The sequence below is a fragment of the Pterocles gutturalis genome, unplaced genomic scaffold (genome assembly GCF_000699245.1).
Source record: "Pterocles gutturalis isolate BGI_N339 unplaced genomic scaffold, ASM69924v1 scaffold3537, whole genome shotgun sequence".
Lineage (NCBI taxonomy): Eukaryota > Metazoa > Chordata > Aves > Pterocliformes > Pteroclidae > Pterocles > Pterocles gutturalis.
In genome coordinates, this window is record NW_010115082.1 from 47681 (window position 1) to 68323 (window position 20643).

The 20643-nt window shown below is 37.9% G+C and overlaps 1 protein-coding gene across 1 annotated transcript in view; it reads right to left on the minus strand.

Moving 5' to 3' along the window:
• Window positions 1-6432: 6432 nt before the first annotated feature.
• COG6 (component of oligomeric golgi complex 6) overlaps window positions 6433-20643 on the minus strand; it is a gene marked incomplete at its 5' end in the record, with an annotated part of 44873 nt that continues 30662 nt past the window's right edge. The window contains 6 exons of the mRNA XM_010075032.1: window positions 6433-7134; window positions 10815-10894; window positions 13626-13679; window positions 15394-15501; window positions 17440-17607; window positions 18162-18293. Coding sequence (XP_010073334.1) covers window positions 6987-7134; window positions 10815-10894; window positions 13626-13679; window positions 15394-15501; window positions 17440-17607; window positions 18162-18293 — 690 coding nt within the window. The remainder of the gene's footprint in view (window positions 7135-10814; window positions 10895-13625; window positions 13680-15393; window positions 15502-17439; window positions 17608-18161; window positions 18294-20643) is intronic.

Consider the following 20643-nt stretch of genomic DNA (forward strand, 5'->3'; position numbering starts at 1 on the left):
GGTCTCTGTCCTGGAAGTCCCTGGGACACACTGGCTCCTCCTCACAGCGTCAGCAGGGCTGCTGTAAGCAGACACGCAGTCCGTTCTGCTGTTGTGGGCTGCAGCACCAGACCCGAGGCACAGGTTTGTCTCCGAGCCACAGGTGGGGATGGATCCTCATAGGAATAAATGTTCGTGATTCCCACAGTACTTAGGTATGGAGCAGCAGGGCCACCTGACCCAAGGGCAGAGCGGCTGGCCATGCCATTCAGATTTCTGACTTAGTGTCTGCTACAGTGAAGGCTACATTTCATCTATGCTAACCACATAGTTTATCTGGTAATCTGCCTGTTTTTTCTTTTCAGCCAAGAAGAAGCCAGACCCCAAACTGTGAGCTGCGCCCCGGACAGTGGTAAGAGGCAGCAGAAGCACTGTCCTTTGTGAACAGGGACATGTCTCGCCTGCTGAAGCAGGCAGGTGTCCATGCGGCAAGGTGGGGAAGGGCTGGAGAAGGCAGATCTGCTCCACTGTCTCTCCAGTGGGGCCACGGGAGCTGGAAGCATGACCAAGGCCACTTCTCACCTCCATGTCCAGGAGACTTGAGGACCTGTGAAACTTCTGGATGCAGTAATTCAAGGTTGGAAATGTTGTATTTGGACAGTTTCTGCAACAGAAGGTACAAAGAGAATCAAGGAACTGGGATGACCATGCAGAACTGATACAGACAGTAGGGACAAGACCTTTCTTTAAGGATTTCTCCGTAACTTGGTCCTTCTGAGGGGCATTTTCTGTGCCATTTCTAAGTGAGAAGGACCTTTAAGAGCTTAGCCAGTCTTTTAAGAGTCATCTTCTGAAAATCATTCATAAATTCCTATTAAAAGTTCATGAGGCTGCTAAGCTACAAACAAGGACACCAAAAACACTAAGGGAAAAAAAATGATAATAAAATGATGTGTCCTCTTCTGACTCTTACCCACTTCTGACTCTGATCTTTCAAGGTCAACTGCAGATCCAGAGAATGAGCTCATGTCCTGCCTCTGCAGCCTGGCACCACTGCCAGGGTGCCTCGCAGAGCCAAGACTCGGCACGGATTCAGCCCCGCGCTCTGCCCCTGTGAAACCTGCCCTCACCCAGCAAAAGGTGCATGGCCGGCCAGGGACCAGTGCAGGACATGCCCAGGCAGCTCTGTTTTCTTCCCTTTTTGCTTTCTCTATGACTCCTGGAATGTGTTTGCACATGGTGGAAAAAATGCAGGGAGAAGAGGCCAGGAATGTCACCCTCCCTGTCGGCACCTGGCCATGGGGGTGGCAGGGATGGTGGCTCACGCCAGCATCGGTACCCAGGGAAGTCAGAGGAGCCCCCGATGCCTGTAGCAGGTGAACTGCCCAGGGATGAGCTGAATTTTTGGGGTAATCCATTTTGGAATTAAAAAAGCAAAATGTACCATTTGCACAAACTCCGTTAACATAGGCTCGCAGCGAAAGAGGCGAAACCTGTTTTGATCAGAAAACTGGCTTGCAAGGAGTACAAAATATTTCACAAACTTTCAAACCTGTCTCCTCCTTCCCTTTTTCATTAATGGGTATCTTTTATCCTGTCCTAACCAACAGCAACAAGACTAATTAGTTTAACAAGTACAACAAATGGTTTATTGACAAAAAAGAACCCTTTGAAATATACATTACATTCACAAAGGATTAAATTACACCCTATTATCCATTTTCCATAAAATAAAGATTACTTTGATAAATCAGGACTAATGTTATCTTTGGCTGATAAGAACTCTGTGCTTATTTGTGTGGCTTCTATAAATAGTGTGTTCTGATTTTTTTTTCTCCCTAAATATAGCCAATGATACAGTCTGCCAGGCATTTTCCTGCAATTTGACAACACCACATCTGTGAACCAGGCAGCAAATGAAAGCTTCATTGTCTGAATATGAAACATCCAACAGTCTTTTTCTTTTTTGTCAGCTGCTCTGCAGTAATCTACCAAACACCTTCCAACCATATCTTGCTCGATCAAGGTTTCCTTACTACTAAAGCAAGGTAGTCGAAATAAACTTTTTTTGTTAAGAGAAAAGCCTTTGTGGTTCATGTTCCCATTGTATGCGAAGTCTGTGCAACAAGTGTAGCATGAGGAGGTCATACCCTCATTCAGGCATTAAGGTACATAAGATAATGTACATGATATGCACGTTAGTGTACATTTTCAGGTGTAAGAGGCTGCTTTGCACTTTGTCTTTCCATAGCTTTACACCAGAGGATTCTGCAGATTGCCGAAGATTTACCCACATCATCATTGAGTTGGTCAAGGACCAAGACAGAAGCAATGTTTTGGGTTTACCTCAGCCCCATGTCAGCTCTACATGAAGTGGCTCTTTACTCAAGGGTGTAAATAGCTGGGTATCAGAAGAAGACCTTTGTGTGACAAGAGGGTCACCCACCTTTCGAACATTAAGTAACCATATCTACCGGGCTAGTGTGAACATCCCCACTGGAGCACCAGCCCAGCAACCAGCTTAGTACAGCACAGGAGCACACGTTCACCTTTAAAATGCCTTTAAAAACTTTTGACATAGTTTGATTCTGAAAAACTGAAGTTGGCTTCCTGCCACGCAGCGGATGGCTGGAGAGACCTACCCTGCCATATGAAGGGCATTGCCCCTCTTATCCTTCAGGACAAATATCCAGGTTCAAAATATTCATTTCCCATTTTTTTTTAAACTCTTCAAGAAACAACTTGGCTCTTGAGTTCAACTACTACTTTGTATGTCACTGGGTGACTCCAAGCATCTCATTTTACTCCCAATTACCCAAGGGTTAGAATTGTTGCAGGATTGTCTTGAAGTTTAGTTTGCAAAGAGCTTAAGAGTGGTGGGGAAAAGATGCAGATGTTCTGGAAACCTTTAACAAGTAAATCCAATATGCAAGGGAGTTCAGTTATATGACATTCCTTTTATTTCCACTGCCCATTTATTCTAATCTGCATTTTGAAAATTCTCTAAACTATTCAAACCTAACATAAATTTAACACCAGTTTACAGCATCTAACCCCACTGTCCACTGTTTTGGACTGGTGCCCTCATCATAAGCAAATGGCTCTTTTTCTGCATTTTCCCTCAGAAGCAGGTGACAGAGACAAACCCACACCCATGTCTGTGTTGCTTCTGGAAGGCGTGTTTTACTCATGGAAATACGTCTAACCCCTTTGTTTAGTTTTCAAAATTTTATAAGCTTCCCACCCCCTGGGTTGCCTGCAAAGTGACTCAGTAAGGCAAGCAAAGGGATCAAAGAACAGCTAGAGTTTTTTAAATTAGTGGAAAAGTTGAGCGGTTCTGCCACTATTTTCCTCCAGCACATATTTCAAAAACTTTAATAAAAATAATTACAGCTGAGTCTATTAACAGACAAAATGCAGGGCTAGAGTCATAAATCTCAGAGAACAGGGAAAAGCACTCTGAAATGCTGCAAAACAAATGTATTATCACCTTCCAAACCTCCTTAAGCTCCTCTTTTCCTATAACAGAAAACAAAAAAATCACCAAGGCTGGGCTGCTGTGTGCTTGCTAAAATTAAAACTTTTATATTTTATTTCCACAGGGTTGTGCATATTTACAAAGAGGTGAGGGGAAAATTGTACATGTAGGATTGAATACCGAGGCACTGTTACCAGTGAGGATGAGCCACCTTAGGTCCAACTCAAACTCAACTTTGTAGTTTCCTGTTTGCTGGTATTCTGTGTGTGATGAAGTCTTGGGATCCTGATTCTCTTTCAGGGACTCACGTGATGGAGGTCAAAGATAAGGCCCCTATGTAACAGCTGGAGGAAGACCTAGACCTTGGAGGAGAAACCTCACGCACATGCCATAGGGTCAGACTCCCCCTTGCTTATTCTGTCTCATGTGTCCCATATTTTGCATTGATTTATGCATAGCTGCTAAATTCAAAAGAGAAGAAACAGAGCTGCCCCATCTCATACTGCACAGCAGCCAAGCGTTTGGGTGCTCTCCAGGAGGGTAGGAGATGTCGATTCCAAACTCCTCTGCCCCAGAACCCAGCTCTCCCCCTTCCCACGAAGTGCTCTTTGCATCAGACAATGCAAAAAGAGGCTTTCATGCATCTCTTCTCAGAATTAGTTTGTCAGAGTGTCAAACGCCAAGAGTGCTGCCTACTGTAGCCAGTATTCGAACACCTCTCTTTACCCAGTTTTCCCAAGGATATTACTGCCCAGTACAGAGTAACGAAGTCACTCTTTGAAGGCACACCCCTTCATATGAAGGGTTTCATGACCAACAGCAGAAACACTGGCTAACTCAGCCCAGCCAGGTGAGCATCTCTTCATGCACCGTGCTGCAGTAACTGGTCTGAACACGGACCCGGTACTGACACCCAGAATGATTCCATTTACTGTAATGCTTACGGGTCATCCCTCAAACCGAGCAATTTGAGGACTGCAGCTTCACAGTTCCTGGTGTTGAAATTCTGGGAATTTGTAAAATAAAAGGGTCAGAAATGTCAACCTAGAAAAGGGAGGTCAAAATCTAATCACTTTTTCCTTCCTCCTTCTCAGGAAGGCAAGCAAAAGGAAGTAACAACATGGAAGACAGAAGTCAGTAAATCAAACACTTTTATTGACATCCTTTCTCATCTGTGGCCCTTTGTCATTTACTTTCATTGCACAGATCAAAATTAGTGATTAAATTTTAAGTTACAACTTTCATAGCTTTTGCGTTTTTATTAAGAGAAGGTAAAATCATGGATAAGTCTCTACATGGACTCAAAGGTAAGAGGCAACTTCTTACTAATCCTCATGCAAACTACTGACTGATTATTGTAGACTGAGGTTGACTGTAATTTCAGGAAGAAGTTCACTCTTATGAGTATGTTAATCTAATAACAAGCTAATTTATAATCCTTTCACAACTGATGTAATTTTCACATATTAGATAATAATTAGAGGCATATTGAGCAATATTAACATTACTAAACAATAATGCACAGCCTTCTGAATATATACTATGGTAATGCAAAATCTGAGTAATTTAAAGTGCCTTACCTAGTAAAAGAGCATAACTTTCCATTAGAGCTTTTCTAAGCTTCTAGATTTTTTTGTCTTACAGGTCTGGAGTTTTTAAACAGAATAAATCTTATATTCACATTTTCAGAAAAATGTATAGCTGATCCAAGAACTCCTGGGACACTTAACACTTTTAAATCTTAGTTTCTATTATACCAACAAATTACGCCCATTTGGAAAAGGAGCTATTGCTTTTTTGTGGTATTAACAAGGAAGCGATTTCTAAGCGCACTGGATATATCTCGTGCAATGAGTTTTCCAAAAGACTAAAAATGTATTGCTGCTGCTCTTCTCTATTTCTTACTCTTTTGCAAGCATACACTAAACTGCAGACTTGGCTGCCACTAAGCATATATTTTATATGGGGAATATTATTACTGATAAAAATAAAATATGTAAGTTATTCAATATGAATGAATGCTCACCTCCCCATTGAGGCATATAAATAAGCAACATCTAATATGAGTACAAACTCAGGCAACTGTAGTAACTTTCTGTGGCAACCATGCAACAACAAAGAAGAAAAAAAAGGTAAATGCTTCCAGCAAAACAGTTAGCTTAAATTATCCTTAAAAAAAAAAAAAAAGAGAAAAAAACCCAAACCAAAAACCCTAACCCCAAAACACCCCGAATTCCTTTTACTAACTTTTCTTTCCTGAAGGTTTGTCTATAACAAGGCTTTCCTGAAAGAAGAATATATTTAAGGAATTTGCAGAAAATTATCATAAGGCCCAACAGAGAACAAGTGTCCCGCTTATCTATTTTCCTCTTCTACTGGAAGCAAAGGTCCCCTGAATCATAACTCTCTATATAATTAGGGTATCCACACAGAGCAGGTTCTACTTTGCACCAAAGGAGGAAAGAAACAAAACCTTCACTCAGGGCTTTCTATGCAGAAACCTACAACAACTACACACCCCGGCTCTCCCACATAATTCCCAGAACAACCTGTGGCTGTCATGGGTAAACTTTAATTTTTAGGAACATCACTGTAGACATATAAACCATGAAAATCTTGATTATTAACAGAATAAATGCTTATAATAGAGCACATGGATTTTTTCTGTACTTAAAAAAAAAAGCAAACCAAAAACCATGTACATGTGAAGGAGGCACGGCCATACTGCTGTTGAAATAATTTTCCTAAATGCTGCTATTGGTCCCAGCCTTAAGAGATCTGCAAGTTTCAATGGATATAAGGATTCCTAGAGAATGACTGCAGTAAACAAAATCCTTCCAGTAAAACAAAATTATACAAATAACTTAAAGCATTAAGTTCCAAGTTATGTACATACATGTAGTTCAAATATTTTTTTTCTTACAGAAAATGGCAGAACTATCAATAACACCAATGGATTCCAAAAAAGCACTGCAATTTTGCCTCAAAGATTTAATCATCAGGATTTGAAAAACAGCATCAAATATTCTGAAATAATTTATGAGCTGTAAAAGTGATGGACTTGAGACATTCAAAGCATATCAGTTGTACTAAAATAACAGTTATCAGTGTTTCCTAATGCTAGGCTGAGAAAAAAGAGTGAAAGAACAGGGAAAAGAGGAAGTAAAAATATTGGTGAGGTCATAAGGGACACTAGTTCAACCTCTAGTTGAAAGGATTATGTACAGCAAGGAAAAAGCTTCTTTCTCCTTCACTCCCTTTCTCAAAGAGATTGCATATTGTCAAGGTCCATTTCCATTAGAGGAATACATTAAAATACTTTTTAATTTATATTCTATTTTCTGGCCTAGAGAAGGTATTCAAAGACACAGGGAAGACTAGACTTCTGCCAAGAAGATTAAACAAAACTTCATTCCTACATATTTTGATTATACAGTTACACATCAAAATTCAAAACAGAAAAGTGACTTGATGCAAACACTTGACAAATACAGAATTATGTATTCGGATAAACCTGGGGGAAGCAAGACTATGAAAGGAGTGCCTGAACCTGATGAGGAGTTCTGTGTAGTACGTTTTCTGGGTCCTTATATTCATTTGAAGGATTCATCACAGCTGCATATAACTCACTGTAAGCTCTGCAAACCAGTTCTGTTGACTGCTTTATTATCTGCTCTCTAAAACAAAACAAAACACAATTTGTAAATCATAGAGAATATAACTGTACTACATACAAGGAATTAAAGATACACACTAAAATGCACATTAAAAAGTAGTGTCAGTTACATTAAAAAAACCCTTTTACTTCAACTGTGAAAACAGCTTAAAGTTTTAAAATGAAGAAAGGCATCTTCACCTCTTTTTACTGTACATAGATAAACTCACATATACGATCCTGATAATCAAGAAATTAGCTTCTTTATTTCAGCAATCATGAAAAAATTAGTAGAAGGATTTCATTTGCATATATTAGTTTTTCACCTGCACTCCCCTGTACCTTTTAAAAGACTGATAATCTTAGTGATCTACCTTCTACCTCCTGCTGCCTCTCACTGTCCTTTATAAATACACAATTTTTTCTTTCATCTAACAGCAAATATATTCTATTTGCTTTATCTTTACAGCACCTTCCATACTCGGTCAAAAAGGAAGAGCTAAAAGTGACAGTGGTCAGAGCTTTAAAACTTGCTACAACCTTTTACAAACAATGCTGTGACATCTGTATCCTGTTATTTTACTGGATCTAAATGAGTAACAATGCATGGAGATTTTATGCTAAATTTAACTGGAAAGGTTTTTTTTTTTTTAAGACAAACTAATATTTTTATTTTACATTGCCCATTGAATCAGTTTACTATAATCAGCATGGTGATGTGCTTACAGTTGCACATGCATTTTTATCTATCAAAAATAGTAGTTACCACTATTTTATAGCCAAACCCATGCAAGTGGAACACTAGGAAAAGCTGAGGAAACCAAGGTAACCACGAATCCAGATTCAGCCCTGCTGTAATATACAGCAGAGGAACAAAGACACCAAAACTGCATCCACTAAAATCACGGCTGAATTCACCAGCTGTTGGGAACTGACAAGTTAAAGGAATCTCAAAGACCAAACGTGTAAGAGCTTCATCTTTTCAGGAAATATTAAGAAACGGAAGCGATGAGAAAGAAGATTAAGAGATAAAACCTGCATTTTATTCTGATGCAAAGTATCCAGTTTTCTGATATACAGGATCCACTGTCAGTATCCCTAGATTATTAGCATACCTGGAAAACAGACTGGCCTTGTAATAGCAAATTTAGAAACTCTTATAAGGGAATTATATTTAAGGTGTTCAGGTAAAACAACTGTCTCGGAACACAGCCGGAGATCACTAAACTACTATAACAACACAATCTTTTAAGAAAGTATTGCACACAGAATTTGTAAAAAAACTAACTGTATTGCACCAAATAATATTAAATTAAAAGATAAAGTTCATTAAAATATTCCAGAGGATTGAACAGCATCAAATGAGTCTTTCCATCACATAATGTCAGTGTCATTAAATCAGTACATTTGGATTTCAGTTGCCATAACAACATGATACATTTTACCACTAACACAAATGGCGACACTTTCTAAAAATAGTAATTCCAGCATTCAGCTTCTGTGATCCAACGCACGTGAAAATATCTTTTCAAGACCAAAAACATATAAATAAACAACTTAAAACTTTTTAAATGAGCAAAGGAATTTGAAAGACAAGAGCATACACTGGAAAATGTTGGAACGGATGTTCCTGATAGCTGTAAAGCTTAAATGATCTTGCCAGTGAGTATAAAATACACTGGTACCTTATCAAAAGCACATGGTCTGACTGAGAATCTAAGAACCCTTGGGTTTCAGCTCTGCTATTGAAACAGTGGATCACAATTATGTAATTTCAAGGGAGTTGTCTTCAAAATGGACATCGAACATCTGCAAAACTAGCTTGAAAATTTAAAATTATTATAGCCAGAGATTAAAACTAGAGTACTGGTTAAATGTTTTGCCTGAATTTTTGAGAAACTTTTGAATTTTGAAGGCTTACTTAGTACAGAAAATATTTACTATTAAGACCCTGATTCTACAAGCATGCATCTCTGTAAATAGGTATCTTAATTTCAAAAGCATTGCTTCTGTTTAAAGCTACATGCTTGAAGGCTATGGGGTTAACAGACTTTTTTTTTTCAATTCAGAGCAGAAGCTGACCTATGGTGTTGAGTTATAGCAAGTTAATAAGCTCCTGCATGTTAGCTGAGCTGTAGCAGCTACAGTCATCATCCTCACACAGGCTCCCCTCTCACCTCAGCTGCCCACTGTTGCAAGATAACAGGAATTTGGCTGAAATTGTGCTAAGACAGGTTTAAAAAGCTTATCAATGGGATAAGGCTAATAGTGCATACATGACCAATTTATCTTGGTTCATCTGACAGAAGAAATGATTAAGCGAAAGTAATTTCACTGTGCCCGAATCTTTATGGCAGCATAAAGTCTACCTCTGAAAAATTGCTTCTGTGTTAGTGAAAGATTGAGGCATTCAAAATACATTTACACTATTATGATTTTTAAATAGACCTACATGAAAAAAAATACCTAGAGCTAAAATACAGGTTTAATAGCTTGAGATCTAGAAGCAGAAGTTGCAATGCTTCATTGCCATGACTGCTCAAGCTGCCCTGTTTGATGCAAGAGCTGTTCTGCTGCAGTACACACAGCAGGGTCTGGGGAACAGTAACCCTAGCAGAGACCCCCAATGAACTACTGAAAAGCACCAACATACCCCAGGACAAGCCATGCACCAGGTAAACGGCACGATACTGGAAGTCATTGGATAAGGATAATCTAAGCAATACAGCAGGAGAACCTGGCAGTTGGGCTAGATGATTGTTGTACGTCTCTTCCAACCAACTGAACTATTCTATTCTATTCTAATAAATTCCCAACAATAAATATTTTTCCCGTGACATGTCATTTTTTAATTGCCAGATGCTGTAATACAACCCCACTGAGGACAGGTACTAGTAATGAGACTCCAAATATTGTTGCATTACATAAAATGTGATGTGTTAGTCTCAATCTCTGGTATATTCTGTAACCTGAATATTTTTCACACTTCTGTGAAGAAATTTCAAGAGAAGTTTTTGATCAGTGCAGCATATAATTCTCTGAGTTTAAGTACTATAAAATGTTTTCCTATGGTTCACATTTAATTGAAAAAAAAATTGTGGCACTTTCCCTAGCCTTAGGGTTCAGTTATATTCAAAAAAAACAAGAGAAGAGATAAATATAAACTTCTAATTTCCATACTTCGAAGAAGAAATTGCTAAAAAACACCACATTAGGAGAAAAGTAAAGTAATGTCAGCACAATATTCAATGAGACAGAATGCCAGTACTCTACAGCAGAAGCCAACAAAGTTGAAAATTCTAGACCTGACAGAGTAGTGGGGATAAAAGATCTTGAGTGGAGAATTACACATTTCATCTGTCTTTGGAATGCTTACAAAATAGTTCTAAAACAATTTACAACTAAGTTGACAAAAAACTGCCAACACAGCAGAACATGTTCAAAATAGATGAATATAACTCATTTTGATGGTGTCTGTTAAATCAAAAGTAACTACTTCAGAAAGTTACAGAATTACATGTTCCTCGCTGCTTGTTCAAAAAGAGGAGAGTTAAAACAAAACTGAACTGTGACCTGAAGGACAATACAGATAGGACTGCAGCTGAGAACTTGAATTCTCATCCTGATCCACTAAAACCTAGTCAAATTCATCCTTCTGATCATTATGCAGGCATAACAGAAATTCAAAGGTAAGGTACTTACTTCACAGTGGCGCTCAGAAGGAAATTCAGCTGGGACATTAACAGACTATCTGGAGCAGACAGATAGCGATCAAACTGAGCCTAGGGATGTGGGGAGCGGAGAGAATAGGAGATCAACATATTAAGAATTTGCTGTTACACGAAAATAGGTAACAACACAGATCTCTGAAAAGTTATTACATTAAAATGGCACTTTCTTGATAAAATTTTCTCTTTTTATATATTTAAGGTAGAGTCTAACATCACATACAAAAGTTTAGGGTAGACCTTAATAGTCCAAAACAAATGTCTAACTTCAGCATCTCTGTCAACAAAATTTTAGGTTTCTGACTCAGAAGAGTATGGGTGGAAGGGCAAATAATAAGAATACAGCTTCCATAATTATCACTCTAAGTTTCCTATGCAGCTGGTGCAGGTATGCATGCACCTCTGAAGATCAGACCTAGTCTATTCAGTACAGAGAGAATACAGTAGCCTCCAGACAGAAATCCAGTCTGTCCAAGTTAGACATGCCACATGTTTCTTCTACATGTTTCTTTTTACTTTTTGGCAGAGAGAAAGTGCTTAATAATCTAATGAGCACTTACATTGGGAAAAACAAGAGCAAGGGACCTAGTTCAGGCCCTTTGAACTGCTTCGAAGCTTGCTTTTCCTCCCCCATATAAAATAGTGAAAAAAAAGTGGTGCTTTGATTCTAGCAGTTTAGAGAGGAAAACTCTAAGAAAGAACACTACTGCTGTCTTCAACTATCTGAGAAGTTGTGGATGCCCCATCCCTGGAATTGTTCATTATCAGGTTGGACAGGGTTTTGAGCCTGTAAAAGATGTCTCTGCTCATGGCAGGAGGGTTGGACCAGGTGATCTTTAAAGGTCCCTTTCCAACACAAACCAGAGAAGATGGAGTCAGGTCTTCTCACAGGTGAAAACATGAGTAATACTGGACACATATTACACTAAGGAAAATTCTGATTAGATAGTAAGATGAAAAATTCTCACTGGGAGTGTCATCAAATACTGAACAGGTTACCCAGACAAGGTGTATAATCTCCATTCTTGTAATTCACAGAACCATAGAATGGTTTGGGTTGGAAGGGACCTTAGAGATCGAGTTCCAACCCCCTGCCATGGGCAGGGACACCTCCCACTAGACCAGGTTGCTCAAAGCCTCATCCAGGGATGGGTCATCCACAGCTTCCCTGGGCAACCTGTTCCAGTGTCTCACTACCCTCACTGTAAAGAATTTCTTCCTAATATCTAGTCTAAATCTGCCCTCTTCTAGTTTAGATCCATTTCTCAGGCAAAGGTTCTAGGCAACTTTAACGATGGCAACCTTCCTAAGCACTGGATGAATTTTCTCAAGCTGGTAAACCCTAAAATCCACATCTGTCTATCATTTAAACATGCAAAAAGTGGGCAGAAATGACTAACGAAGTCACTCACAGTTCTCATGAACTAACTTTTTGGGGTTATATTGGAAAACAAGGGAGCTTTAGCTGAGAGAGAGGTACGGACTTTATTAGAACAGCATTTGTAAGCACATATGAAAAACTTAACAGGCTGAGACCTGGAAAACTTTCAGGCTAAGTTGGGAGGCAGTGAATCTGCCTGCAAGTACTCCCTCCACATGGTTTAAACCCTGGGAAGCCAACAGATTAGGCTGACAGATGGGATTTATGTGGGTTTGATTTCAGCACACTGGGTACCATTCTGGTTAAAATGTGTTCACATAAGCAGACATCAAACAAAACAATGAAGAAAATGAGAGCTGGATTCTTCCCTAACTATTCAAGTGAAATTATTATGTACTGCTACATATAAAAGTTACATATATATATTTTAAAGAGATGGTCCCCAAGCTGCAGTCTTTAAATTCCTTGTTGGTCTACAGGACCATGATAAATAGAAGATATTTTAAATTCAAAATTTATAAATATTGATAAGAATGCATGTTGATTTGAGTAAACCACTTAGTGCTCTGTGCCAGATATCTATTCCTCTAACCAGCTTGGGAATCACAGGTTTAAAACTTGAACAGAGGAAAACAGGCTACATTGACGCAATCAGAATAGATTCAACATACAATTTTTTAAAAATATTTTTCAAAAATAATTTATTTTAAAAATACTTTTTTTCGTGGAGGTATGCATGTACTGCTGGATGAGCGGGCCTTACTTACAGTTAAACTTTCAGAATACAGATAAACTTGGCTAAGCAAGAAGAGTGACAGATCATATATTACTGCCTACTGAACTATGATATTGCTATCTCTATGTAAAATAGCCTTCACACACTCTAAGAAAAAAATACCAGCTGAATAATTTGTTTTAAAATACATTGTAGCTTTCAGCTTAAAAACTATGACTGTGACTTATGCCCAGCACCTAAATTCTGAGTTTAGCTGTACTATTTGCATAAAATCAAAGCCTTAGGACTAAAATTATAAATGATAGCCAAGCCTGTACTTCAAACCATCAAGACAAAAAAGAAACTTCGGTGATTAAAACTAATTAGAGCTAAATATTTGCTTTTAGCAATTTAAGATGACTCATGGGATAGCATTCTTGTAAGTAAAGTTCTGTTTCTCAAGGCTTAGAAACTAATATTCTATTACTACCCATTCATAAATAATTTATGTATTTATTACTTCAAGTGGTCAAATTACTACAAATGAAGAAAGTATTCCCAGACATGTAATTTAGCTATTCTTAAAGAGTAGGACTGGTTAGATAAATATCTACTACATCACATAATTAATAGTATTCTTTCCCATGTCACAGCATCACCACAATAATACGAAATTGTAAAATGCTTACCATTGCAACCTTCAGGGACACAGAATCCATACTTGGCAAATTTGAAAGAGGACCCTAAAAATCAGTAGTCAAAGGGGGGAGAAAAAAATGTCATACTAGTGTATGGAAAAAGAGAAGAAATAATAAATTCTACAATTAGTTCAGTACTAAATTGTTATTTGGTCCTGCTACAGGATCTAAATGTTTGGAAACTGCATCACCATATCAATACTGAAATGCCGTAACAGTTCATTTGTATTCTACTGCTCTCTTAAATGAAAAACTTGGAGTGTTAAGTTCCTAATATGTCCTTTCAAGTCCTTTTCTTCCTTCTTCAACATTAAATGATAAACCACAAAAAAAACCTTCCATGAAGCCCAGGATAAAAACTGAACTGCAAACTGGGCACATTCCCTTGGTGTTCCAGAATTACAGAGGACAAATTTCCTCTATTCATCCATTTCGGGACCATGTAGAATTCAAGCCTGCTTCCCAGTAAATCTTCTGTACTGGTATGGCATTACAATACATACATGCTGCCTAACCCCCTAGCAAATCCATCATCACCTCTACAGCCATGCAGCTGGACAGATATAAATGAAAATTGCTACATTCTATTAACAATATGCCCTGGTCGACTTGAAATTGGTTTTAGAACAGGAGATAGGCTCATGAATAGGAAACCAAACTGAGTTATTAATCAGATTATTCATACATTTATCTTTAATCATAAAAATCTGTTCAGTTTGGGCATCTTATGCAAAATTATTGGCTGAAGATACAACAGAAAGCTCTCCAACAGAGTTCTGCTTTCTCCAGTAAACACTGTTCTTCACTTCACAAAAGACCACAAAAGGACATAGGCACAGCAAAGAGGGGCTGTATTAAAATCTATCACATAACAACTGTGGTTCACAAGAGAGGAAGAGCATGAGCTCCAAATTCTAGTTTTCAACTCACTCTAAGAAAGCTCAAGTTTTCACATTTAGAATCTCACTGTCTTGGTGCTAGAATAGCTAGAGCAATGAATAAGGACAAAAGAAGAAATTATTTCAAATTACTACTAAACTCATTTGCCAATTTTTCACAGAAGAAAAAAGCAGCAGTGATTTAATGCATGCAGGATACCCATCCATGCCATGTATGCTAAAGCATGCAATGGAAGAATCATAGAATCATAGAATGGTTTGGGTTGGAAAGGACCTTAAAGATCATCAGGTTCCAACCCCCCTGCCATGGGCAGGGACACCCTCCACTAGACCAGGTTGCCCAAAGCCTCATCCAGCCTGGCCTTGAACACCTCCAGGGATGGGTCATCCACAGCTTCCCTGGGCAACCTGTTCCAGTGTCTCACCGGAAACCCGAATGCTACACGCACAATAGGTCCAATAGGTTCTAGGTGTCATGGAAGTGGTATACATACTAAGTATTCATATTTTAAAGCCAGCTTGACTGACACTTTCTGAAGGAATATTAAGCTACCTATGCAGTTATTTTGAGAACACACAGGACGTCTGTGGTATATGGAGCGTGTTAATGGTACACAGATAAGCTTCACAAAAAGATTGTAGCATACTGAACTTGCTAGGCTTGCTGAATATACAGCGTAGGGGAAATCTGTACTTGCAAGGTGCCTTTGTCTCATAGTTCCGGTCCCGTATGAAAATCAACAGATATTACCGAGCTTTTGCTTTCCAAGGAGGCTTAATTTACAAAAATATTCGTGCCAAAATTATTCTAGTTGGAAAGCAGGCAGTACCTCCTCAACACCTACATTATATAAGCTTACCTGTTCTGGTTTGTGTTGCTGCACAGAGTTATATATGTAACTTAGACCAGCTCTTGTTAACACGTAGGAAGCTTGTTCATTTATGAGTGTATCTAAATGAGCTTCAATCTGAAATTTTAAGCATAAGGCATTTATAAAATGTGCATGAGAATATTAAATAAACAAGCTCTGGGTTTAAAAGGTCGAGAAACACAAATAAGAAGAAAAAACACAAACAAGGAGTACAGTGATCAACAAACAAGGAAAAACCACAAATACACACAGCATAATTAGGTCTTCCATTTACACCTTCTATATTACAAGGACCGAATAACAAAAATATAGATAATTCTTTCACATCTGACTAACAGAAGACACTAATTTTATTCTGTATTTGCAAATATAACAGCACCAAAAATACCAAAGCTCTAATCTTAAAAATTGCTATATCATTTTATTTTGCTATAGTTCTTTGTAAATGTGATATAAATCATCTAACTTTTATTGAAAAATTGACAATAGGATGTCAGTTTTATAATAAACAAGAGAAAGAGACAGCCTTTCACAAGGAAAATAAAACTAAAGCTAAATAATAATCAGCAATAATTTTAATTTCAGTACTGATTGACATGTATCTGAAAAAAGTTAACTGAAAGAACAACAGACAATGAAATTACAGCTATCAATTTTGCTTTAATTATCTTCATATGAAAAAAGTCATAAACATATTTTACATTCTTAGTATAATCTCCACTTTGCAGAGAAACCTGATCAATTAATCCAGTCACAGCAGCAGCAATCATCTTTTTAATTTGAGTAGTCTGGAAAGATATTTAGGTATATATAAATTATTACTTCATTTTTACAGATAACTACTCCACATTTCATTTATTTTTCTTCAAATCCTAAAGAAAAGCAAAAAATTTATATAAAATTCTAGCAAAATGTAAAACTTCCATGTCTGATATTTTAAGTGTTCACCTTTCTACTTCCTAAAATTGTTTAGAAAAGTGCACTTTTCTTCTTAAATCAGGAGGGAAATATTAATATTTCAACTTGGAGATTTTAACTGTCCTAGAGAGTTATTTTCTTCTACAAAAAATGTTTCTCTTATTAAATATGCCATTCTAACTCCACTTTAATAACCTACTTATGTATAATCTTAAAGATATTTTTAAGTCTGTCCCTGTATTTGTAAAATGTATGAAGAAAATAAATGGTATTAAATGCGTAACCTTCAGTTCTACTGCTTATTTGAAGAATAAATCAATTACAACATTTACCGTGAAAAAGAAACTCCGATAATGGAAATTACAAATGCCCCAGACAGTTTGGTGGTGTTATCTGTGTTTGTTTCAGAGCTAAAAGGTGCTAAAAATTCTAATTAGGAGTAGAAAGAGAAAAATGGCTCACAGCCAATCTTTACTGATGCCTTCAAATAAGAAGTTATGACTTTTTGTCAAGCCCCCCGGCTCCAAAACCTCTCCTGATATACTAGAGACATGTTCATGTAACAAAACTATAAATGGGCAGTACCGAAGTTTTCCCAAGTCAATGGTTTATAAAGTATATTTCCATTTTAAAATGGTACCACACATGACCTGCTATCCTGGAACACTAGATGAAACCAAACAAATGAGAAAAGAAAGGTAGAAAGAATGACTGAAGCAGTAACTTCAATGATCCAGTATTAACTATATGATATAATATAGTCAGTCACTTGACTGAGCTCTCAACTTGCATTTGCTTCTTCTCGCAGTTTGCAGATAAATATCATAGTGATTAGGATAACAAAAATGTTCACTGATATGGGTTTATCTGCAACCAAACCAATACAAATTTTCTAATAATTTTTTTGTCCATTTAAAATGAAAGATGCTGGGTACCATAAGCTCTGATACCTGCTCTTTGCTTATGGTCTCTGATAAGAAGCCCCCTTATCCCATTTCCCGGATTTAGAATTGACCCAAAGCCAACATTATCAAAGATTAGTAAGTTCACATCACAAATTATAGTCTGCAAAAATCATTAAAAAGTTCATTTTCCTCTGGAGCTCTTAAAGCTTACCTGAAACTGTAACATTTCTAGACGACTGTCAGTGAATTCAAAGAGAGCCAAAGTAGTCTTCATCATATAAAGCGAATTTACCATAAAGGTTGCCATATCAGCTGTGCCCAAATTACTAGCAGACATAGTACACATCTGTAACAATGGATCTAGCACACAAGACAGAACCTAAAATAGCAAACACATAGAAAAGAGGGAGAGGAGGGAGGAAATCATGTCACATGAGGCTTCTAAGCTCATTCTATCTCCATCACATATTTATTCCCCAAAGCAGAATAAAGAGAAATGAGTTTCCAACTGTGAAAGCAGTTTTCTACTGGATTTGTCAGCAGGTGATCAGCTACCATAGTGATGGGAAAAGTGTAAAAACCTGAGAAGAACAGATTCCAACCTAGCAGGGGGAAGAGTAACCCAGATTAGATAATTGGTAACTATGCAACCTTGAAAGTGTATTTACTTAATGGAGTAGTAATTGGATAACAGAATGGAGTAGTAATTGGATAACAGAATTTAGATACTGCGTTAAGAGTAGCACTCCATATTGTTACTGTAATTATCCACTGTGTTAGTCATCCTCTTATTACAAACTTGGGTTTGGTAGAAAGCTCCAAAACGGGACCAGACAAAAAGATTAATGTTTCACCCATCTTTTGAGTACTGAGACTAATTTACACACACTTTTTTTCCCCCCTCCTCTTCAGAACAGCCAAATATTCTCATACCTGCACAAAGTCAGCTTGACGGGCATCCAGTGGAACAACAGATGAGTCGTGAGATGACAGAACCTCCCGTAGCAAGTTAAGTGTCTGATTTAGTGCAGAGCTTGGGCCAAGATCAGGTGGTGGGAGTTCAACCTGAGGAATACGATTATCTGTTTGTGGTTTGGTTTTTTTTTTTAATTTAATTTTTTCAGAAACACCATCCAACCTGTTAGCACAAATGCAACTGGCTAATAATAAAATTACATGTAGCCATGCAGAGAAGAATTTTAATTTGACACTGGATAAATCTAGCATATTTCAGACAATAACTGCCTGCAACTTTCAGCATAAGCATCCCATTCAGTGACAAACAAAAATGAATTTCTCCTTTCATTCAGACTAGGCCTATTTTATAATGTAGAGAAGCCCAAACACTACAATTTTTGGTAGTAAAAAAAGATACATTTGCTAGATTAGGTGTCAAAGAATAGCCACACTGTTGGCACCACTGAGCTCACTTTGAGCAGGACCTCTAGAACACTCCAGAATGTAGTGCAGGCAGAGCTCTGGGATATCAGGGCCATACTGCAGCAGCTGAATGAAGTAAACTTCTTGACAAGGCTGCACAGCCCCTATGCTGAGTATGAGAACTGCAGTCACAGATGCAACAGTCCCTAGCAATCCCTAGCAAGTCTGTACCTTAAATTGGCAGTACACAAACTATACACAAGCTAATTCAAGTACACCTACAGAAACTGCACAGTGCTACAGGAACTTGAATGCAGGCTTCCATCAAAGATGAGAAGTAGGAACCGCAGGTGTTTAAAAACAGAAAGAAGTTTGTAAATCTTAGAGAAAAAAAAAGTAGCTGCATCTTTTTGTCTTCAATGCTGCCTCAAACTGGTTTCCTCCTGCCTCCAGACCCTTATTACAACCCAGACAGCTGGTCTCGTTTCCTTCTGCCAACAACCCTTTTCCAACCTTTCTGTCTCCTGCCTCTCCAAGGGCAAACACAGATCCGTCTGGATCACGTGAGAGTCAGAAGACCTCCAGCAATACAGAATAAGCTAACACTTCAAGGCTCAGTTTCTTTCCAGAAGGATGTACAGAAAAGGTTGGCCAAGACTGGGACTGGCCTGTGTGTCCCACTCAAGGTGTTTGGGAGCAGCAGAGCAAGGCAGTGTGCACTTCTGCAGTGCTCTTAAGACTCCAGCTCAACAAGAAAAGAAGGCAGCTTTGGATGGACCCCCAAGCCACAGGGAACATATTCCCTACCTTTCCAAATGAGAACTACTAATTAACGGCATTCATAACATGGATGTCTGAGTCTACAAGGAATAGAAAAAAAAAAAAAAAACAAAAGGGCAGAGGATGATGGCCAAAGAAATCAAGGAGAGCATAACTGGCATTTTCAGAGTGAAGCATTACTGAGCCTTCTGGAAATGAATCTGTACCTAATGAACACTCTGCCAGAGAAAGAAGAAACAACTCTCCTTGCAGCCAGGCCTAGCTTTCACACTTTGTGTGTTTTGAATCATTTGAGGTACCATACGTGATCACGGTAAGACAGATCAAACAAAACCATTTTTGCATCCTTCTGAATACAAAGTGTTCCTCTGTTCTCACTTTCCCAGAGATAGTACACCAAATTCAAGGAACTAATGGAAAACTAAATCTAACAGGTTCAGAGAACAGCTGTTGTTCAGCCTAAGCAATCTCAAAAGCATAAAACAAATATCCTAGCATTGAAGTAACAGTAATTCGGGAAGAGGCACTTATACAGTGCTGTTTAGTAGTGAAGTTTACTGAAATTTACAGCACTCAGTGACTTTCTTCTTGTTTATTCTTGTCATTATTAGAGGGATATTGATTGTGCCCTGAACACACTGTTCTCAGACCTGAACTGGACCGTGTTCAGGGATATTTTGGCATTAATTTGAGACTAGAGTTTGATGGAGTTTTCACTTTCAAAACACACATAGATAATGACAATGATAATTTCAGGCTTCTTTGCACAGAATTTTTGTCTCCTGAAGTAGCTGATGGTCAGAAGTTTCTAAATTAGCTTCATCTTTCATTTGATCTGTTCTTTTAAAGTCCACCGTCTTCTAGATGGGAACAAGGAACAATATTATGGAAGAAGAAAACACAGAAAGTAAAAAAGGTTTAGATCATTAGATTCTGTTGGAGTTAGCTTGAAATTCCTGACCCCTGCAATAGAGGCACAATTATCAGCAAGTGGAAGGAAAATTAAAGCAGTAATATATTCACTTTGAAAATTTTAACTTTTTGCACATGAACACAGATTGGAGTTTTTTTCAGAATTAAAAAGGAACATTTAAAAACAGACATACTTAATTTATAGAGTAACCTACTGATTTCAGTTTGTGAGAGCCAAATTGCTACTCTAATAAAAAAAGTTTATGCTCTGAATGTTTTACGTGCACTAGAAGATTATTATAATTGATCCTATTTCCAGAAAAAATATATTTGAAATGGATGA